The 22,852-nt window shown below is 37.3% G+C and overlaps 1 protein-coding gene across 3 annotated transcripts in view; it reads left to right on the top strand.

Moving 5' to 3' along the window:
- The window catches only part of EPS15 (epidermal growth factor receptor pathway substrate 15), a 160,685-nt gene that overhangs the window by 119,507 nt on the left and 18,326 nt on the right, over positions 1-22,852 (top strand). For all 3 annotated transcript variants that reach the window (XM_024739268.1, XM_024739269.1, XM_024739267.1), the window contains 3 exons: positions 452-487; positions 1,520-1,656; positions 5,988-6,057. In XM_024739268.1, the coding sequence (XP_024595036.1) occupies positions 452-487; positions 1,520-1,656; positions 5,988-6,057 (243 nt within the window). The remainder of the gene's footprint in view (positions 1-451; positions 488-1,519; positions 1,657-5,987; positions 6,058-22,852) is intronic.

Genomic DNA, 22,852 nt, shown 5'->3' with positions numbered 1-22,852 from the left:
TATTTCTAGACTCTTCAATTCTATAAGCACTTTTTTTTTTTTTTTTTAACTTCAGTGAAACTTAGTGTCTTTGTTTCTAAAGTGTTGATGGTAATACCTATCCAGTAATCCATTGAAAAGTAGAGATTTTATTAGTAAAATTCTTGCTGTCATGCCTGTCTTTTCCCCTCCATCTGTAACCTGACCTTGTGGTCAAGAGGTAAGTATAGTTGACTCAATTCAGATTTGTCTCTTTTATGAGGTGTATTGATGGTCTGCCCTTACTTATTACTTTTAAAAAATATTTCCTAAAGGTGGATGGCATTCCTTGTTTTATCTACTTTGAGGTAGAGTTAATGAAACAAACTTTGTTTTAAGAAACTTTGCTTTTGTTTTAAAGTTACCCTTTAAGTAATGGTGCCACAACAGTGAATATTGTGATTTTGATTTCTGCTTATTTATTTTATCACAGATGATCCTTTCAAGGATGATCCTTTTGGGAAAATTGGTTAGTATATTATTGAGGTCCTTCTTAGCTTTAATTTGATTCTACTTAATTATAAGCTTATGTATATTTAGGAATGAGATCTCACAGTTGGGTAGTTATAGGAAATGGACTTCCTTTTTATTCAGTTTTAAAATTGACCCAAGCCCTCACTAAGATGTTGTATGTGCCTGGCATTTTCAGAGAAAAAGTGGTAGATACTTGTGAATTGGCTTAATAAACTGTTAACTGTACTTTATAAAAAAAGATATTAGTGCTTGTACTTTTAATAGTATTTACACTGATTTCTCCTTATTTGCCAAGGATTAAATAAACAAAATGATCTACATTCCTACAGGGTTTAGAACTTTTGTTTTCCTAAGATTAAAGCCTATTTGAATGAATGGGGGAAGAGTAAAGATCTTAAAGAATTACTAAGTGTTAAGCTTTTTAAGATATTCTTTCTCTGGGATTTTTGCATTAGAATAAAGCAAATCTTGTGTACCATTTAGTTATGCTTCCCAAACCTGTTCCAAACTATTGGCTGTTACCCTTGAGCTCAGAGGGAGAAATACATTTAGAAGTTTTTGTTGTTTCTTTAGTTATGATAGCATAGAATAAGGGTCTCAGAATGGGATCACTTGATATTATATGCTAATTAAAAAATAAGTTTATTAGGTGAAAGACTCTGTCTTTTATCAAAACCACAAAGGAAACTGTGATTCTGTCCCCACCCCCAAAATTAAAATCACCAGTTTAGAGGAATTATTTAATCCTAGCATATAGGCAACATTTGTGTAGTAAGTGTTGGAATTACTGATTTGCTTTGAATGAATGATGAACAAGTAGGAAAGAATGTTAATTAAAGCTATTTAACTAGATGCAACTGCTTGTACTTTTTTCTGACCAAATAAGTAGTCAAAATATAAAGTACCTAACTTAGATTCTACAGGAGTTCAAAATGCCTTTTAATTAAGTCAGTTATCCTGCCTTTGGTGACAGGAAATTTAGAGTAATAATTTTGTAATCTCTCATATTTGTGTTGTATTTTCTTAGATCCATTTGGAGGTGATCCTTTCAAAGGTTCAGATCCATTTGCATCTGACTGTTTCTTCAAGCAATCTTCTTCTGATCCTTTTGCCACTTCAAGTACTGACCCTTTCAGTGCAGCCAGCAATAGCAGTAATACGTTGGTAAGTAGGAGGGTTAAAAAATGTTGAATGGATAACAGATGTTCTGAAAGAGTTTCTCTTTTTCTTTTTTAAGAGCAGACAGTTTATTGAGCAGAAAACTAGTGAAATAACAAGACTATTAATCATTGCTAGATAGTAAATTCCTTGAGGGTAGGAACTATATCTTATAAAACATTTAGCACACATGCCTTGCCTGTACTGTGGTTAAGTGGTCAATAAATATATGTTAACTTCGGTTTAATGGTCAGAGAAGAAGTAGGGAAAGAGACGAATGTAGAAAAAAAATGATAAAAACAATTTACCTATAAAGTCATACACTATTTGAGTCATCTTTCAAATCCGAAGGATATAAATAATTCGGTACTCTAGACAAGAAAATTATTTGCCAAACTGACACTAACTCCTGGGAATGAGAATCAGACACCTTCCTGGTAAATCCTATTCCTTCCACATCAGGCATATATGTTACAAGTGAAGAACTAATTGGCCAAGTATATTTTGTCTTTAAGAGGATGGGTATACAGTGGATCTTTTGGATTCTGTCTGCAAATGAGTTTCTTGAAATACACAGTGATGAAAGAATCCTCTTGTAGATTACTTCTGACGGACCATATAAAAATTTCAGCCTCATCGAACACATCTAGTTTTTGGTTCAGACTGGTATTTCACACCTTGATCACGCATTGGAATTGACTAGAATAACTCATGTCATCCAAATACCAAGTCCACCCTTCAAAGGACCAAATTTTATCCCATTGGGGATATTAAAAATAAATGATTAAAAATCCATAAACCAGTGTTCAGTAAAGCTTTTAAAAAATGTTTGGTATGCATTATTGAAATAATGAAATCAATTTAAAAGGAACAGCATTGATTTTTAAAAAAAAATAAAATCATTTCTGTTATTTTATAGACATATCTGGAGTGTTATTCTTGTAAAGAAGTATAAATTCCCACTAAATGTCAGACTCTCTTGATAACATATACATAGAACAACAATTACTATTTAATAACCATGAACTATGATCCCGGTACTTCTGTGTGCTTCACAGTCATAATTTCTAATCTTCACATCAATCTTGCAAAGTAGGTGTTGGTGTCCCTATTTTAATAATAAGGACACCAGGACTCAGAAAAATTAACTAAGTTCAGACAGCTAAGTGCTTTATCATCTGGAGGCTTTGAAAACAAAACCTTTATGTTATGGATATTTAAACACATGCAAAATAGAGTAACATAGTGAAATATTTTAACTTCCATGTATCTGTCACCCAATTTCAATAATTATGAATGGTTTTGGAGGGCTTTTTAATTGCTTTTTTTCGTGTTTGTTTGGTTTGTTTTAAATTTTTTATTTGAAGGCTTATTTTTTGAGGCAGGATATTTCACATCTGTAAGTAAACCAGACCTAGAAAGGAACAGCTGATTGACAGGCATGTGAAGCAAAAATTTTGTCTTTTAATACTCTTAGATTAAGAAAACTTCCTTAAAAGAGTAATTGATTCTTTTAAAGTTAATAGACTTTGGTGTTCTTGAATTACTTCCTTACTGTATTCTAATACAGTATTCAGTACTATATTCAGCTACTTGGCCAGCAACTGGTTTTTTCCACTGATGTAAAACTAAGCAAATGCCTCTGTAACTAAATATTTGTGGTTTCCACAGGCTACTGGATACTCTGTTTTCCTACAACACTTAGTTTGCAGTGTGGGCCCATTTGCCAAATTTTTCTCAAATTGGCTGCAACCTGAATTCTTTTCCTCTCACCTTATTTTAGCCTCTCATTGTCCACTCTTATTGTTTAAAGAGCAAGAAAGCCAAAGCAGCTCTTCCTCATTTAAAAATAAACAAGTTTTGGGCTTCCCTGGTGGCGCAGTGGTTGAGAGTCCGCCTGCCGATGCAGGGGACACGGGTTCATGCCCCAGTCCGGGAAGATCCCACATGCCGCAGAGCGGCTGGGCCCGTGAGCCATGGCCGCTGAGCCTGCGTCCAGAGCCTCTGCTCCACAATGGGAGAGGCCACAACACTGAGAGGCCCGCATACCGCAAAAACAAACAAACAAAAACAAATAAAAATAAACAAGTTTCTTTTGTTCCTCTTCCCTGGTGAAACTTTTCTACCATTCATTCTACTTACTTTTTCCCTTTTCTCCCCAGGTTTTGAAAGCAAAAATGCCCTTGCTGACAGCTCTTAATTTCTCCATTCAAAACTAAACTAAACACCAAATTGGCAATATAACAATAGTTATTTTTATCTAATCTCTTCTATGCTCCAGGCATGGTGCTAAATTCTTCTCATGTGTTACCTCATTTAAGCATCACAGTAATCTTATGAGGCTCATGTTTCATCCTCATTTTAAAGATAAAGATCAATAAATGAGAGGTTAAGTGTAAGTTAGTAAGTGATACAACTAAATTCAGACCGTGGTCTATCTGACCAAAATCTAAGGTCTTCACGACTATAGTCTAAAATTTAAACTCATTTCTTCCTAGCTACAAACCCCTGTTTTTTGTCATCTTCCTTCTTTTCAAACGGGCCTCTATTAATGCCTCCAGACATGAATCTCTCCCCACAAATCTTTCCTATTCCTTCAAGGATGGTCTCTGTTCTCAGAAGGACATAATTTTAAAAACCAAACCAAAAAAACAAGTGCCATTTCCTACTATTCTAGCTAGTGTATGGTAGCTACTGTGTACGTGCTAAGTCATACTGTGAAATGAGGGAGTTGATGGCTGATGCAGAAGAGAGAATTTCAGTGATAAATTAGGTGACTTTGTAGGAGGATTTTGGAACATTAATTCTATAAAATTATACCGTCTGTATTTTAGTCATGAAAATTACTTTTGTGTAGTAAATTGCCTAATTATCAAACTGAACATAACATAAAGAGTTTTGTGGCCACTTATTCCCTCATGGGCTGCACAGTCCATCCTGTTCCCCTTGCTGTCCCAGTGGCCTTTTAGGTTGGTTGCACAGTGTATGATAAAGGAATAGAAATAAAACCTGATGCACAGGTAGGCATACTTTTTCTATTTCTCTCTGTGACGGTACATAAAATCTGCAAGCTATTGTTAAAAATCAGGGCTGTTAGTTTTTCCTTCTCTCAGTTTAGAGAAGAAGCAGTAATAGTTGGTGACTTTAGTTATCATGTCTGTGACTGTCTCTCACACTGGCATTTTAACTATTATATTAGGAACCATGGAGAGTTACTTTGCTATACAGACCAACTTGATATTTTTCCCCCTTGATTGCTATTTATTCATTCAGCAGATAATCAGAGTATAAGGTAGTATGTTCATTTTATAAAAATGTAAGTTAAGATAAGCATCAGTTAAAATAAGTACTATCATTTTCAGTTCTGAAAACATCACTAGTATTTACTTCTTTCTGCTAGTAGTTTTGTTTTAATGGGTCCTGTTTTATAAAACGAGAATATACTCTAAGTCCCAGTTAGCATTGCTTCTGTCTTTTCAAATACATGTTTTACTTGAGCTCTCCAATATCCTTTGACATTCAATTGTTAATACCCAATTTCTTGATGATTAGAAATAGATCCTGTAATACAGATGACATTGCTAGTCATGAGTCAGAGTAGGAGATAAATATTCCAAAACTCTTTTCATGCCCCTTTTATCTAACTGTATGCCAAGGCTTTTGGCTGGCCTCTTAAAAAGAGCCTGATGCCAGAAAGTTAGTTCAGTTATCTTCTTAAATATATATTTTGTTTGACTATGATTTAAAAACAAAGTAAAGTAGGAAGACAGTTCAATACTTAGAATCACTGGCTTCTGGTGAAGTCCTCACTCTTTGTAGCCTCTCACCCTTGCCATTTGATCCAGATTTTTACATGGCTTATTATTGAAAGCTGCTGAATTTTTTTAGCAGAAAGCACTCTCCCTCGCTCAAGTTCTCTCTCTTTGCCTCCCCCTCTCTTTCTCTCTCACACATTAACATTAGAGGAAGGTGAGTAAAGGGCATATGAGAAGTCTCTGTATTATTAGGGATGGGATTGTGATTGGAGTGGGACACATGAAGACTTTTGAGATGTTAGCAGTTTCCTGGGAGGTGATTGCATAGGTGTTCACTTGATACTTTTTTATTAAACTGTACATAATGTTCCATATATTTTTCTGAATGTATGTTATGTTTCACAGTAAAAGATTAGAAAATGATACGTATCATTTCAGTTTAATAAGTTTGCAAATCAGTAGGGGTAAACATTTGCTCCTAATTGATTTAGAGTTTGTAAAGAATATTTTCTTTGGTGTGGCAGTGTGGTCTCAGCTCTAAAATGTTGCCTCTCTGAGTCATGACTTGTGTAATTTGTTTAGGTGGAAACATTAGAGCACAATGATCCTTTTGCTCCTGGTGGGACGGCTGTGGTTGCAGCCAGCGATTTGGGTAAGGAGATAATTTATCAGTGTCTTTCAACAGTAAACACCACCCTCTCTTTAAGCATCTTTCTTTTCGTGTCCAAATATATTCATCCTGTTTACTTATTTATGGTGTTAAAATGATCGCATAGCTGTATCCTGTTGCATTCTACCAATAATAAGAATGGTGTTTTTGTATCACTTTCTACTTATCATTTTTTATCTCATTTATTGTTCTTATTAAACAGCTTAATATGTACTCTAGCCAATGTCAGTAAAACCAATAAAAACCCTTTTTGCTTTATAAAAGGCAGCGTTGCTTGGCAGTTTCAAACTCAGCATTCATACTTATGGATCTTGACCTAAATTTAAAAATTAGTGGCTTCCCATAGGTACTGATATTAGCTTTACTGTAGTGCATAGGTCCTGTTAATAAGACAGAGAAGAACTAAATCTTATTCTGGTACGCAGTTTTCATGCTTTATTTATGGAATCTAATTTTCCATTTATCCTTCTTTTTTCTTTTTTTTTTTACTTGTATATTTATTTATTAACATCTTTACTGGAGTATAATTGCTTTAAAATAGTGTGTTAGTTTCTGCTGTATAACAAAGTGAAGCAGCTATACATATACATATATCCCCATATCTCCTCCCTCGTGGATCTCCCTCCGGCCCACCCTATCCCACCCCTCTAGGTGGCCACAAAGCGCCGAGCTGATCTCCCTGTGCTATGTGGCTGCTTTCCACGAGCTATCTATTTTACATTTGGTAGTGTATATATGTCAGTTCTACTTCTCTCCCTTTGTCCCAGCTTACCCTTCCCCCTCCCCGTATCCTGAAGTCCATTCTCTACGTCTGTATCTTTACTCCTGTCCTCCCCCTAGGTTTTTCAGGACCTTTTTTTTTTTCTAGATTCCATATATATGTGTTAGCATACGGTATTTGTCTTTCTCTTTCTGACTTACTTCACTCTGTATGACAGACTCTAGGTCCCTCCACCTCACTACAAATAACTCAATTTCATTGCTTTCCATGGCTGAATAATATTCCATTGTATATATGTGCCACACCTTCTTTATCCATTCATCTATCGATGGACACTTAGGTTGCTTCCATGTCCTGGCTATTGTAAGCAGAGCTGCAGTGAACATTGTGGTACCTGACTCTTCTTGAATTATGGTTGTCTCAGGGTATATGCCGAGTAGTGGGACTGCTGGGTTGTATGGTGGTTCTATTTTTAGTTTTTTAAGGAACCTCCGTACTGTTCTCCATAGTGGCTGTATCAATTTACATTCCCACCAACAGTGCAAGATGGTGCCCTTTTCTCCACACCCTCTCCAGCATTTATTGTTTGTAGATTTTTTGATGATGGCCATTCTGACTGGTGTGAGGTGATACCTCATTGCAATTTTGATTTGCATTTCTCTAATGATTACTGATGTTAAGCATCCTTTCATGTGTTTGCTGGCGACCTGTATATCTTCTTTGGAGAAATGTCTATTTAGGTCTTCTGCCCATTTTTGGATTGAGTTGGTTGTTCTTTTGATATTGAGCTGCATGAGCTCCTTGTATATTTTGAAGATTAATCCTTTGTCCACTGATTCGTTTGCAAACATTTTCTCCCATTCTGAAGGTTGTTTTTTCATCCTGTTTATGGTTTCCTTTGCTGTGCAAAAGCTTTAAAGTTTCATTAGGTCCCATTTGTTTATATTTGTTTTTATTTCCATTGCTGCAGGAGGTGGGTCAAAAAAGATCTTGCTGTGATTTATGTCACAGAGTGTTCTATGTTTTCCTCTAAGAGTTTTAGAGTGTCTGGCCTTACATTTAGGTTGTTGATGTATTTTGAGTTTATTTTTGTGTATGGTGTTAGAGAGTGTTCTAATTTTATTCTTTTACATGTAGCTGTCCAGTTTTCCCAGCACCACTTATCAAAGAGGCTGTCTTTTCTCCATTGTATATTCTTGCCTCCTTTATCAAAAATAAGGTGACCATATGTGCATAGGTTTATCTCTGGGCTTTCTATCCTGTTCCATTGATCTATATTTCTCTTTTTGTGCCAGTACCATACTGTCTTGATGACTGTAGCTTTATAGTACAGTCTGAAGTCCAGGAGTCTGATTCCTCCATCTCCATTTTTCTTTCTCAAGATTGCTTTCGCTGTTTGGGGTCTTTTGTGTTTCTATACAAATTGTGAAAATTTTTGTTCTAGTTCTGTGAAAAATGCTATCGGTAGTTTGATAGGGATTGCACCGCATCTGTAGATTGCTTTGGACAGTACAGTTGTTTTCACAATGTTGATTTTTCCAATCCAAGAACATGGTATTCTCTCTCCATCTGTTTGTATCATCTTTAATTTTAGAGACTTCTGTGCATTAATTTTGTATCCTGCTACTTTACCACATTCAGTGATTAGCTCTAGTAGTTTTCTCATAACTTCTTTAGGATTTGTATGTATAGTATCATGTCATCTGCAAACAGTGACAGCCTTACACCTTCATTTCTGATTTGGATTCCTTTTATTTCTTTTCCTTCTCTGATTGCTGTGGCTAAAACTCCCAAAACTATGTTGAATAATAGTGGTGAGAGTGGACAACCTTGTCTTGTTCCTGATCTTAGAGGAAATGCTTTCAGTTTTTCACCATTGAGGAAGGTGTTGTCTGTGGGTTTGTCATATATGGCCTTTATGATGTTGAGGTAAGTTCCCACTATGCCTACTTTCTGGAGGGTTTTTATCATAAATGGGTGTTGATTTTTGTCAAAAGCTTTTTCTGCATGTATTGAGCTGATCATATGGTATTTCTCTTTCAATTTGCTAATATGGTTTATCACATTGATTGATTTGCATATACTGAAGAATCCTTGCATTCCTGTGATAAACCCCACTTGATCATGGTGTATGATCCTTTTAATATGTTTTTGGATTCTGTTTGCTAGTATTTTGTTGAGAATTTTTGAATCTATGTTCATCAGTGACATTGGCCTGTAATTTTCCTTCTTTGTGACATCTTTGTCTGGTTTTGGTTATCACAGTGATGGTAGCCTTGTAGGATGAGTTTGGGAGTGTTCCTCTTCCATATTTTGGAAGAGTTTGAGAAGGATAGGTGTTACCTCTTCTCTAAATGTTTGATAGAATTAGCCTGTGAAGCCATCTGGTCCTGGGCTTTTGTTTGTTGGAAGGTTTTTAATCACAGTCTCAATTTCAGTGCTTGTGATTGGTCTGTTTATATTTTCTATTTCTTCCTGGTTCAGTCTCGGAAGGTTGTGCTTTTCTAAGAATTTGTCCATTTCTTCCACATTGTCCAATTTATTGGCATATAGTTGCTTGTAGTAATCTCTCATGATCCTTTGTATTTCTGCAGTGTCAGTTGTTACGTCTCCTTTTTCATTTCCAACTCTGTTGATTTGAGTCCTGTCCCTTTTTTTCTTGATGAGTCTGGCTAATGGTTTATCAATTTTGTTTATCTTCTCAAAGAACCTGCTTTTAGTTTTATTGATCATTGCTATTGTTTCCTTCATTTCTTTTTCATTTATTTCTGATCTGATCTTTATGATTTCTTTCCTCTGCTAACTTTGGGGGTTTTGTGTTCTTCTTTCGCGAATTGCTTTAGGTGTAAGGTTAGGTTGTTTATTTGAGATGTTTCTTTTTTCTTGAGGTAGGATTGTACTGCTATAAACCTCCCTCATAGAAATGCTTTTGCTGCATCCCTAGGTTTTGAGTTGTTGTGTTTTCATTGTCATTTGTTTGTCGGTACTTTTTGATTTCCTCTTTGATTTCTTCAGTGATCTCTTGGTTATGTAGTAGTGTATTGTTTAGCCTCCATGTGTTTGTATTTTTTACAGATTTTTTTCCTGTAATTGATATCTACTCTCATAGCGTTGTGGTCAGAAAAGATACTTGATGCGACTTCAGTTTTCTTAAATTTACCAAGGCTTGATTTGTGACCCAAGATATGATCTATCCAGGAGAATATTCCATGAGCCCTTGAGAAGAAAGTGTATTCTGTTGTTTTTGGATGGAATGTCCTATAAACATCAATTAAGTCCATCTTGTTTAATGTATCACTTAAAGCTTGTGTTTCCTTATTTATTTTCATTTTTGATGATCTGTCCATTGGTGAAAGTGGGGTGTTAAAAGTCCCCTACTATGATTGTGTTACTGTCGATTTCCCCTTTTATGTCTGTTAGCATTTGCCTTATGTATTGTGGTGCTCCTATGTTGGGTGCATAAATATTTACAATTGTTATATCTTCTTCTTGGATTGATCACTTGGTTGTTATGTAGTGTCCTTCTTTGTCTGTTTTACTGACCTTTATTTAAAGTCTATTTTGTCTGATATGAGAATTGCTACTCCAGCTTTCTTGTGATTTCCATTTGCATGGGATATCTTTTTCCATCCCCTCACTTCCAGTCTGTATGTGTCCCTTGGTCTGAAGTTGGTCTCTTGTAGACAGCATATATATGGATCTTGTTTTTGTATCCATTGAGCCAGTCTGTTTCTTTTGGTTGGGGCATTTAATCCATTTATATTTAAGGTAGTTATGGATATGTATGTTCCTATTCCCACTTTCTTAATTGGTTTGGGTTTGTTATTGTACGTCTTTTTCTTCTCTTTTGTTTCCTGTCTAGAGAAGTTCCTTTAGCATTTGTTGTAAAGCTGGTTTGGTGGTTCTGAATTCTCTCAGCTTTTGCTTGTCTGTAAAGGTTTTAATTGCTCGGTTGAATCTGAATGAGATCGTTGCTGAGTAGAGTACTCTTGGTGGTAGGTTTTTCCCTTTCATCACTTTAAATATGTCCTGCCACTCCCTCCTGGCTTGCAGAGTTTCTGCTGAAAGATCAGCTTTTAACCTGATGGGGATTCCCTTGTGTGTTATTTGTTGTTTTTCCCTTGCTGCTTTTAATATTTTTTTTTTGTATTTAATTTTTGATAGTTTGATTAATATGTGTCTTGGCATGTTTCTCCTGCATTTAATCCTGTGTGGGACTCTCTGCGCTTCCTGGACTTAATGGACTATTTGCCTTTCCCATATTAGGGAAGTTTTCAACTATAATCTCTTCAAATATTTTCTCAGTCCCTTTCTTTTTCTCTTCTTCTGGGACCCCTCTAATTCGAACATTGGTGCAATTAATGTTGTCCCAGAAGTCTCTGAGACTGTCCTCAATTGTTTTCATTCTTTTTTCTTTATTCTGCTCTGTGGTAGTTATTCCACTATTTTATCTTCCAGGTCACTTATCCCATCTTCTGCCTCAGTTATTCTGTTATTGATTCCTTCTAGAGAATTTTTAATTTCATTTATTGTGTGGTTCGTCATTGTTTGTTTGCCCTTTAGTTCTTCTAGGTCCTTGTTAAATGTTTCTTGTATTTTCTCCATTCTGTGTCCAACATTTTGGATCATCTTTACTATCATTACCCTGAATTCTGTTTCAGGTAGACTGCCTATTTGCTCTTCATTTGTTTGGTCTGGTGGGTTTTTACCTTCCTCCTTCATCTGCTGTGTATTTCTCTGTCTTCTCATTTTGCTTAACTTACTGTGTTTGTGGTCTCCTTTTCACAGGCTGCACGTTTGTAGTTCCCATTGTTTTTGGTGTCTGTCCCCAGTGGCTAAAGTTGGTTCAGTGGGTTATGTAGGCTTCCTGGTGGAGGGGACTGGTGCCTGTGTTCTGGTAGATGAGGCTGGATCTTGTCTTTCTGGTGGGCAGGTCCACGTCTGGTGGTGTGTTTTGGGGTGTCTGTGGCCTTATTATTTTAGGCAGCCTCTCTGCTAGTGGGTGGGGTTGTGTTCCTGTCTTGCTAGTTGTTTGGCATGTGGTGTCCAGCACTGTAGCTTGCTGGTTGTTGAGTGGAGCTGGGTCTTACGGCTGAGATGGAGATCTCTGGGAGAGCTTTCGCTGTTTTATATTACGTGGAGCCAGGAGGTGTCTGGTGGACCAATGTCCTGAACTCGGCTCTCCCACCTCAGAGGTGCAGGTCTGACGCCTGGCTGGAGCGCCAAGATCCTGTCAGCCGCATGGCTCAGAAGAAAAGGGAGGAAAAAAAGAACGAAAGAAAGAAAAATAAAATAAAGTTATTAAAATAAAAAGTTAAAAAATTATTAGTAATAAAAAAATTTAAAAGTAATTTAAAAAAAGAAGGAAGAGAGCCACCAAACCAAGAAACAAATCCACCAATGATAACCAGTGCTAAAAACTATACTAAACAAACAAACAAACAAACAGAAATCAGACAGAACCCTAGGACAAATGGTAATAGCAAATCTATACAAATAAAATCACACAAAGAAGCATACACATACACACTCACAGAAAGAGAAAAAGGAAAAAAATATATATATTTATATATATAAAAAGAAATAAAGGAAGAGAGCAACCAAATCAATCAACAAATCTACCAATGATAATAAACTCTAAATAGTAAACTAAGATAAATAGAAAACCAAAAACAAATTAGATGCAGAAAGCAAACCCCAAGTCTACAGTTGCTCCCAAAGTCCACTGCCTCAATTTTGGGATGATTCGTTGTCTGTTCAGGTATTCCAGAGATGCAGGGTACATCAAGGTGATTGTGGAGATTTAATCTGCTGCTCCTGAGGCTGCTGGGAAAGATTTCCCTTTCCCTTCTTTGTTCTCACAGCTCCTGGGGTTCAGCTTTGGATTTGGCCCTGCCTCTGTGTGTAGGTCACCTGAGGGCATCTATTCTTTGCTCAGACAGGACGGGGTTAAAGTAGCAGCTAATTAGGGGGCTCAGGCTCACTCAGGCCAGAGGTGGGGCGGGGAGGGAGGGGTACGGAATGCAGGGCAAGCCTGCAGCAGCAGAGGTGGGAGTGACATTGCAACAGCCTGAGGCATGCAGTGTGTTCTCCCAGGGAAGTTGTCCCTGGATCATGGGACCCTGCAATGGTGGGTTGCACAGGCTCCTGGGAGGGGAGGTGTGGATAGTGACCTGTGCTTGCACACAGGCTTCTTGGTGGCGGCAGCAGCAGCCTTAGCATCTCATGCCTGTCTCTTGGGTCCGTGCTGATAGACGCAGCTAGCGCCCGTCTCTGGAGTTCATTTAGGTGGTGCTCTGCATCCCCTCTCCTCCCGCACCCCACTACAATGGTCTCTTGCCTCTTAGGCAGATCCAGACTTTTTCCTGGACTCCCTCCTGGCTAGCTGTTGCCCACTAGCCGCCTTCAGGTGCGTACACACAGCCAACCCCAGTCCTCTCCCTGGGATCTGACCCCTGAAGCCCGAGCCTCAGCTTCCAGCCCCCACTTGTCCTGGTGGGTGAGCAGACCAGCCTCTCAGGCTGGTGAGTGCTGGTTGGCACCGATCCTCTGTGCAGGAATTTCTCCGCTTTGCTCTCTGCACCCCTGTTGCTGCACTCTCCTCCGTGGCTCCGAAGCTTCACCCCCAACCACCCCCCATCTCTGCCATTGAAGGGGCTTCCTAGTGTGTGGAAACTTTTCCTCCTTCACAGCTCCCTCACAGAGGTGCAGGTCCCATCCCTATTCTTTTGTCTGTGTTTTTTCTTCTTTCTTTTGCCCTCCCCAGGTATGTGGGGAGTTTCTTGCCTTTTGGGAAGTCTGAAGTCTTCTGCCAGCGTTCAGTGGGTGTTCTGTAGGAGTTGTTCCACATTTAGATGTATTTCTGATGTATTCGTGGGGAGGAAGGTGATCTCCACGTCTTACTCCTCCGCCATCTTGAAGGTCTCCTATCCATTTATCCTTTTAGTAACCTTTTAAATAATATTCCCATTTTAAAAATCAGGAAACTGAAGACCAGAACATTAAGTAACTTGATCAAGATTTACAGTTTACTAGATTTGAACCAGGTAAAGCCAAGGTTCAAACCTAAATATGAAAGAGTCTAAAAGCTTTTTCAACTAAGTAACTGTTTCTTTTTCACTGTTCATTTGGAAATAGACCAGACCAGCTGTTGGGTAGGAGAGCAGGGAATTAGGGGAAAATAGACTCAAACATGTAAATACTTCAAAAATAATGACTTATTTTTCCAGATGAAAATAGAGTGAGTTATTCAGTACAGAAATTTGCTGATTGTGACAAATTGAGGATTATGAGTATAAAGAAAGATAAGTAGAAATGCCTTCACAGTTTGGATTTCTTGTGCAAATTGTAACAAGATGAGATTTAACAGTGTGAATTATTTGTTTTCAGCTTGAAAATTAACTTCCAACAGGAGCAGCTAGAAGAAGGAATGTAAAAAAGCAAATATGTAGAAAATAAGATTTAATGTAGTGCTGGGTTTTGATTTCAACCAAAATTTAGAGTGACAGCAAATAAGATTTCTAAAAGCCTTATTGTAATAAAAGTTATTAAATTATATCTTTTTAAAATACATGTGATCTTTTAGATTCTCATTATTGAAATGCTGAATTAATATATTGCTAGGGATGTTATATGATTAGAAAGTGTAACCGAAGAGAATAAAATGAGAGGTTAATACATTTTAATTAACTCCTGATTGCCCACAGGAAGGAATGGTAAGTGCCATGAGAATTCATTAAAGCTGCAAAAATTTAAAGGAAAGGGAGATTGCCTCCATTTAGGGCAAATCATGAATGTTTTCAGAGCAGAAGGTGGCCTTTGTGGTTTACCTTGAAAGAATGGGCTACATAAGTAGATATGGAGAGTAGTAAAGAAAGCGAAGAGAGTAACATGAGCAAGGAATGGAGGTAGGACATATAGGACATGTTCAAAGAAAAACAGACATTTTGATAAAGCTTATTTATAGATAGAGGAATAGGTTAAGGCTGAAATGGTCGATTGCCATCTCACTGTAGGTTTCTATTGCCTTTGTTGGTCTCATCTTTCAGTTCCAGTTCCTAGCTCATTTGCTGTAAAGTGGTAGAGTAAAGGACTATAATAGCCTGGAAGGGGGCTAAGGTTTGTTGTTGTTTATCATCATAGTAATAGATACCATTTATTGAGCACTTACTTAGTTCTGGCACTCCATGTGCTAACCATTTTCCTGTATTTGGTCTCGTTTAATTCTCACAGCAACTACCTGAGAAAACTGTTATTATGTTTATTGTACAGACAAGGAAAATCAAGAAACGGAGAGATGAAGCCAGTTCACAAGGTTAAAGAAGTAGTAACAGATTGACTCACATTCAGATGTTGTCTCTGGTTTTCCACCAGCCTCTTTGGTCATTCCTTCTATCCCCTTTGCTGATTCTTCCTCTTTTCCCCAACTTCTTTATGTTGTGTTGCTCCAGGTGTCAGGCTGTGGACTTCTTTTCTTCTCTGTCTCTACTCCTTGGGGATCTCATCTAGTGTCATGGTTTTATATACTCTCTATATGCTGATTATTAACTCTAGCCACATTTTTCCCCTGAACTCTAGACTCATATATCCAACTCCTATCCATATCTCCACTCACATAGCTCATAGATATATCTAACACAACATGTCTAACACCAGACACCTAATCTTCCTCCCCAAACCTGCTTCTCTTGAACCTTTCCCCATCTTAATTAATGGTAATTTCATCTTTAACACTGCTAAGACCTAAAGCCTTAGAATCATCCTTGGTTCTTTTTTTCCTCTTACTCTGTCTCTAATGTATCAGGAAGTCTTCTTGACTGCCTGTCAGGTTCTACCTTCAAATTATGTACAATAAAAACTTTACAATGGCCTAAACCTTTCTAAAAATATCTCATCATTATTCCCTTTACTCGCTCTGCTCCAGCCACAGTGACCTCCTTACTATTGCTCAAAAAACAGGCTCATGAACCTTAGGCCCTTTGCTCTTAGCTGTTCCCCATTCCTAGGATGATTTTTCTTCATATAGCCACATGATGATCTCCATAACCTCTAACAAATCTTTGCCAAAATGTCACCTTCTCATCTAGCCCAGCACTCCCACCGTATTGTTCCCTACTCTTTCTTATTTTATTTTGGCTTATTACTTTCCAGTGTACTATATAAATTACTTTGTTTTTCTCTTATCTGTCTCCTCCCACTAGATTTTGAGGTCCACAGGAACTTAACTTTTTATTCACTGATGTATCCCAAGAACTTTAAACCATACCTGGGTACATAGTATTACTTAATGAATGGGTGAATCAATTACTGTCCTCACAGAGCGTGTAAAAGGAACTCAGTGGATGAGAATCTTTGTAGGGGGAGGGACACGTTTATTTTTTCTGATAAGTGGGGTTTTTTTTTTTTTTAACATTGTGGTAAAATATACATGACATAAAATTTACCATTTTAAACATTTTTAAGTATACAGTTAGTGGTATTAAGTACCTTCACATTGTTGTGCAACCATTACATTCATCTATCTCCAGAACTTTTTTCATCTTCTAAAACTGAAACTCTGTACCAGTTAAACAAGAACTCCCCATTTCCCCTTCCCACCAGGCCCTGGCAACCACCATTTGCTTACTGTGTTTATGAATTTGACTACTCTAGGTACCTCACATAAGTGGAATCATATAGTATTTGTCTTTTTGTGTATTGGGCTTATTTCACTTGGCATAATTTCCTCAAGGTTCGTCCATGTTGTAACATGTACCAGAATTTCCTTCGTTTTTAAGACTGAATAATATTCTGTTGTATGAATATACCACGTTTTGTTTGTCTATTCATCCATCAATAGACACTTGGGTTGCTTCCACATTTTGACTATTATGAATAATGCTCCTATTCATATGAGTGTACAAATACCTATTCACGTCCCTGGTTTTAGTTCTTTTGGGTATATACCAAGAATTGCTAGATCATATGGTAATTCTATTTTTGATTTTTTGAGAAGCCACTGTACTGTTTTCCATGCCTTACTATTTTACATTCCCATCAGTGGTGCACAAGGGTTCCAAGTTCTTTACATCCTTGCCAACACTAACTACTTTCTGGTTTTTTGATAATAGCTGTTTTAATGGGTGTGAAGTGGCAGCTTATTAACTTGATTTGCATTTCCCTAATGATTAGTGATTTTGATCTTTTTGTGTGCATATTGGCCACTTGTATATCTTTGAAGAAATGTCTGTTCAGGTACTTGGCACATTTTTAAAAATCAGTTGTTTGTTTTTTTGTTGTTGCATTGTAGGAGTTCTTTATATACTCTGGGTATTAACCCCTTAGGAGACATATGATTTGCAAATATTTTCTCCCATATCATAGGTTGCCTTTTCATTCTGTTGATACTGTCTGTTGGTGCACAAAACTTTTTAATTATGATGTAGTCCAGTTTATCTACTTTTTCTTTTGTTGCCTATGCTTTTAGTGTCCTATCCAAGAAAGTATTGCTAAATCCAATGTTGTGAAACTTTCACTTAAGTTTTCTTCTAAGAGTTTTTAGTTTTAGATCTTACATTTAGGTCTTTGATCCATTTTGAGTTATTTTTACTTCATTCTTTTTCATGTGGATATCCAGTGTTCCCAACACCACTTGTCCTTTCCCCACTGAGTGGTCTTGACATATTTGTAGAAAATCATTTGACTATACATACAGGGGTTTATTTCTGGGCTCTCTGTTCTGTTCCATTGACCTAAATGTCGTAAGGCTAGTACTGTTTTGATTATGATAGCTTTGTAATAAGTTTTGAAATCAGAAAGTTTGAGACCTGTAACTTTGTTATTCTTCTTCAAGAATGTTTTTGCTATTCAGGGTTCCCTGAAATTCCATATGAATTTGAGGATGAATTTTCTATTTCTGCAAACAAATGTCATAGGGATTTTCACAGTGATTACATTGAATTCTATGGATTGCTTTGGATAGTCTTAATGTCTTAGCAATATGAAGTCTTCCAATCCATGAATGTGGGCCGTTTTTCCATTTATCTGTATCTACATTCTTTCAGAATGTTTTTTTTTTTTTTTTGGCGGTATGTGAGCCTCACACTGTTGTGGCCCCTCCCATTGCGGAGCACAGGCTCCGGACGCGCAGGCTCAGCGGCCATGGCTCACGGGCCCAGACGCTCCCCGGCATGTGGGATCTTCCCGGACCGGGGCACGAACACGTGTCCCCTGCATCGGCAGCCGGACTTTCAACCACTGCGCCACCAGGGAAGCCCCAGAATGTTTTATAGTTGTCAGTATACAAGTCCTCCTTGGCTAATTCCTAAGTATTTTATTCTTTTTGATGCTATTGTAAATGACATTGTTTTCTTAATTTCCTTTACAGATTGTTCAGATTATCAGTGTATGGAAATGCTGTTGATTTTTTGTGCACTGATTTTGTATCCTGCTACCTTGCTCAAGTCATTTATGCTAAACAGGTTTTTTGTTTGTTTGTTTGTAGAATCTTTAGGGTTTTCTGCATGTAAGATCATGTCGTCTGCAAACAGAGATAATTTTACTTCTTCCTTTCCAGTTTGGATGCCTTTTTTTTCCCCCTTGCCTAATTGCTCTGGCTAGGATTTCTATGTTGAAAAGAAGTGGTGAAGGTGAGCATCCTTGTCTTGTTAAAAATTTTAGAGAAAAAGCTTTCAATCTCTCACCATTGGTATGATGTTCAGTGTTGGCTTTTCATATATGGTCTTTATTATGTTGAAGTAGTTTTCTTCTTTTCCTAGTTTGCTCAATGTTTTATCATGAAAGGATTTTGAATTTTGTCAAATGCCTTTTCTGCATCAATTGAGATGATCACGTGGCTTTTTTTCCCCTTCATTCTGTTAATGTGATGTATTACATTAGTTGATTTTCCTATGTTGAACCATCTTTACATACAGAATGAGAGCCTGTATCTTCCTTACCAGTGATCTAACTGACATCGTGATTTGAATGAGGATCTTAGAACTAAAACTCTTTAGAATTGAATGGGCTTCGTGTTACTGGTGTCTGGGGCTGAGTTATACAGACTTTCCACAGACTCAGAAATATCAGAGGTCTGAACGTTCTTTCTCTTTCTTTTTTTGTTTTCAAAGCTATATACAAGGTCATCCAAACTTTGTTTTTGCATTTTTCTCATTTAATCTTTAAAATGGTTATATGAGACAGGTGCTATTTTCTTTCTCACTTTAATAATGAGGAAAATGAGACTCTGACCAAGCAGTTTGCCCAAGATCACAATAACTGTAGCAATGCTCAGTTTCTAATCCATGTCTTACTTCAGAGCTCATGCTGTTAATCACTTTGTTACCATGCCTCTGCCTTATATCTTCTCATCCAGTTCTGACAATACAAAAATTGGCATACGGTGATGCCACAGATTTTTTTCTCTCTCAAACTTACATTACTGCCTTTGTTAGAGCAGAAGGAACCTTAGACATGCTATGGACCAGAGTTTTCACTTTATTTTCCACGAAACCAGCTTCCAGAGAGATCTTCAGGGAATTGGTAGAATCTAGTTTCATTATTTTTTAAGTGTCTTTGAATTTTTAAAAACTGCAAGTTAATTAGGTATATGCATTCATATCTGTTACAAACCAGATTTTAACATATTGGAATGCACTGGTGCTTTAAAGAACTAGCAAGTTAAGTGGTTTTTGTGCAAACCTCTGAATAAACATTTATTTAAACCACCCTGAGATTACGAGACTGTTGTTCAAAAGTATATATTATAGCTACTTTCTTGGATGAATTATGTTTTTCAAATAGAGCAACCAAAACCAAGTACAGAAATAAGTTTGATCCCTGACTTTAAACATTTGTGTTAATCAAAATTGCTTCATTGTTGCTGTGATAAATAAATGTTATAAATTTGAACTTAAAAATGAATTTAAAGGGCTTCCCTGGTGGCACAGTTGTTACGAATCCACCTGCCAATGCAAGGGACACAGGTTCAAGCCCTGGTCTGGGAAGATCCCACATGCCGCGGAGCATCTAAGCCCGTGTGCCACAACTACTGAGCCTGCACTCTAGAGCCCACGAGCCACAACTACTGAAGCGCAAGTGCCTAGGGCCCATGCTCCGCAACAAGAGAAGACACCGCAATGAGAAGGAAGTTCAAAGTTAGTTACAATATGGAATATGAAACTGTTATCAGTGAACTTTTCATACTCTGTTAAACTCCATTAGTCTTTCTTCCACATTGAATGAACTTTTTATCCATATATGATTTTGTAACATGCATTGATCATTTGGAATTGGTTCACTGAGTTATGCATGTCTTCCAAATGTTGACACATTTCATTATAAATAGTTTCTTAAATCATCTTTATTGATATCACCATCCATCTCACGAGCGTCTTTTAAGTATTGGTATAATGTTAAGCTTACAAGGCAGATAATACTTTCCAAGGTTCCAGTTTTTACTTGAAAGCTTGAATTTTCATCATCTGCAACAAATACTTTCAGTTGTTTTCCTTAAAGTGACAGATTCACTTTATTTAGGAAGAAGTGTTGCCCAATACCTAAATCTGAATAACCATTGTTATCTGTCACTTCTTGCAAGTAAAAATGGTGTTCCATGAAAAAAGCAGCTGGTTCACCTTGTTTCTCAGACCATCATATAAGTGCTTTTCCTCCTCATAACCGATTATACTTTGGTACTCAGCAGAAGTGCTTTGTGTGTATTTCTAATTTTGTCTTCCATAGTTTTTAAAAGAACCTAAGGGTCACAATTTATTTTAAATCAATAGTTTTTATTGATTCATCAAGGACAGATGTTCATAAGTGCAACTGGCCTTTTTTTCCCCCTGCAAGTTTGTGAGGGTGAACAGTACAGTTGCTACCAGCCAGTACAGTTTGGTGCTGCTGCCTTGATTCCCACTAAAGCACCCACCACTTTTTTTTTTAACCCACCACTGGTTTTGCAACACTGTTGCAGATAATACAGTGAGAAAGATAAATAACATCTTCATATTCTGAAAGTAGTTTTGACCTTACAGACCTCCCTTAAGGGGCCTTGGGGGACTTTTGGAGTGTTTGGACCACACTTTGAGAACTGCTGATCTAATATATTCTAAAACATTTTCCTGTTGCCCTATATTGCGCTGGTCTCTGTTCCCTCAGGCCAGTTTGCTCCCAGGAGGTATCTGGGACAGATGTCTCCTTTTATTCAGAACAAGAGCAAGAGAAATAATCTCAGTGTTCTGGAGAAAAAACTGAAGAGCGAGGCTGTCTTTTTAGTCCCGTATTTAGGCTGGTGCTTCTGCTCTTTTCTTAATACACACTTCCTGTGGTGGTGTTGTCTGGTTCTGTGCCTTCAACTACATCCTGTTTCCTGATGACTCCTAGATTTTGTCCTCTATGCCTGAACTCTCTCCTGAACTTCCAGTACTTTCAAGTTGCCTGCTGGATATTTCTCCTTAGGTGTCAAGCTCAACAATGCTTAAAGTTAATAATCACCTTTTCCAATTAGTCTCTCCTTCAAAGTATAGTATAAACAATAACAAAGAGCCAAGCTTTACCTCCTTCTATATTCTACTTTATGTACTAATGACACTATTATTGGCCCTCAGCCAATCATCCTAGACTTTTTCTCTATCATTCCTCATCTCCCATAAATTGCCAAGTCTTGTTCTTTTACCCGCAATTGGACCCTGATTGTCTGTTCCTCATTATACTCAGCTTTGTTTGGGTCCTCATCATGTTTTACCTGGACTATGATATCAAGTCGCCTCCAGTCTCTTTACCTGCTGGTCTTGCATGACTGCCAGAATTGTCTTTGTTAACATTTGATCATATTACTAACCACAAATCTAATCACTAGCCTTGTGCTCCAAATATATGTGTGTGGATATATATATAATTTCTTATTATTCATATTTATATGCTATTTATATTGTAAACATATATATATTATTATATATTTTTAAATATAGTCTGTTATATTATTTATATGCGTGTGTATATATATATATATATATATTTGATGGTCTTTTACTTAATGTGTCACAGATATATGTCTGAAAGTAAAGTTGTCCACCTTATGAAATGTAAAACAATACTAAACATCTGGATATCCCATCTCTGCTAATAGCACTACCGTCTACTCAGTTGCCCAAGCAGAGACCTGCGAGTCATCCCAGGTTGCATCCCTACTCTCCCATCCCAGAACTTTCGACACATAGCAAAGGCTTACAGATTGACTGCTGAAAAAATGAATAAATCATTTGTCTCAAATCTGCTACATTGTCATAAGATTTTGAATTCAATGGAAACATAAACAGTCTAGAGAGGAGTTGTCATCCATAGGACATGGATGCTTGAGTCCAGCTGCCTGAACTTACTCAGATAACTTTGCTAGTTCCTTAGGTTTTCTAAGTCTCAGTTTCCTAAAGTATTTATTCTGGTTCCTGTCGTAGTAAATGGTAGTTGTTGTTATTGCTGTTACTGCTTTTTAGTTTAATGGTTTCCAAATGCAGACTAGTTACTTGTAATATACTCTTCATTAGTTCCAAATGAAATAGAGACAAGGGAGAGGGAGAGAGTGAGTGTGTGTGTGTGTGTGTGTATGTGTGTGTGTGTGTGTGTGTGTGTTTGTGTTGCCGGCTCTTTTCCTGGAAAGGATTCTTTTAGTCTACAATTGTTTTCTCTTCTCTTTAGTTTTTTAAGTTCTTTTTGTTTGACAAATGAAAGCTGGACTTTTTTTTTTTTTAGTTTTCATGGTTAAGTTGATAAATATGTGTTTTCCCCCAACTTATATATATAGGCTCTTAACATATTTATTTAGTTTACTTGTTCATAAACTCAACATCTGAAAACCATGGAGCCTCAGAGAGGTGGCATTACGTACCCAAGGTCACAAACACAGGATATTTACCTTCCTTACTCACACCTCTATACCCCTGTCCTTTTCCACTGGGAAATTTAGTCAGCAAAAAGATTAATCCCGGACTTCCCTGGTGGCGCAGTGGTTGAGAGTCCGCCTGCCGATGCAGGGGACACGGGTTCGTGCCCCAGTCTGGGAGGATCCCACATGCGGCGGAG

The sequence above is a fragment of the Neophocaena asiaeorientalis genome, unplaced genomic scaffold (assembly GCF_003031525.2).
Source record: "Neophocaena asiaeorientalis asiaeorientalis breed wild unplaced genomic scaffold, Neophocaena_asiaeorientalis_V1.1 scaffold138, whole genome shotgun sequence".
NCBI lineage: Eukaryota > Metazoa > Chordata > Mammalia > Artiodactyla > Phocoenidae > Neophocaena > Neophocaena asiaeorientalis.
The sequence above is the reverse complement of the archived record's forward strand: the minus strand, read 5'-3'. Positions and strand labels throughout refer to the sequence as shown.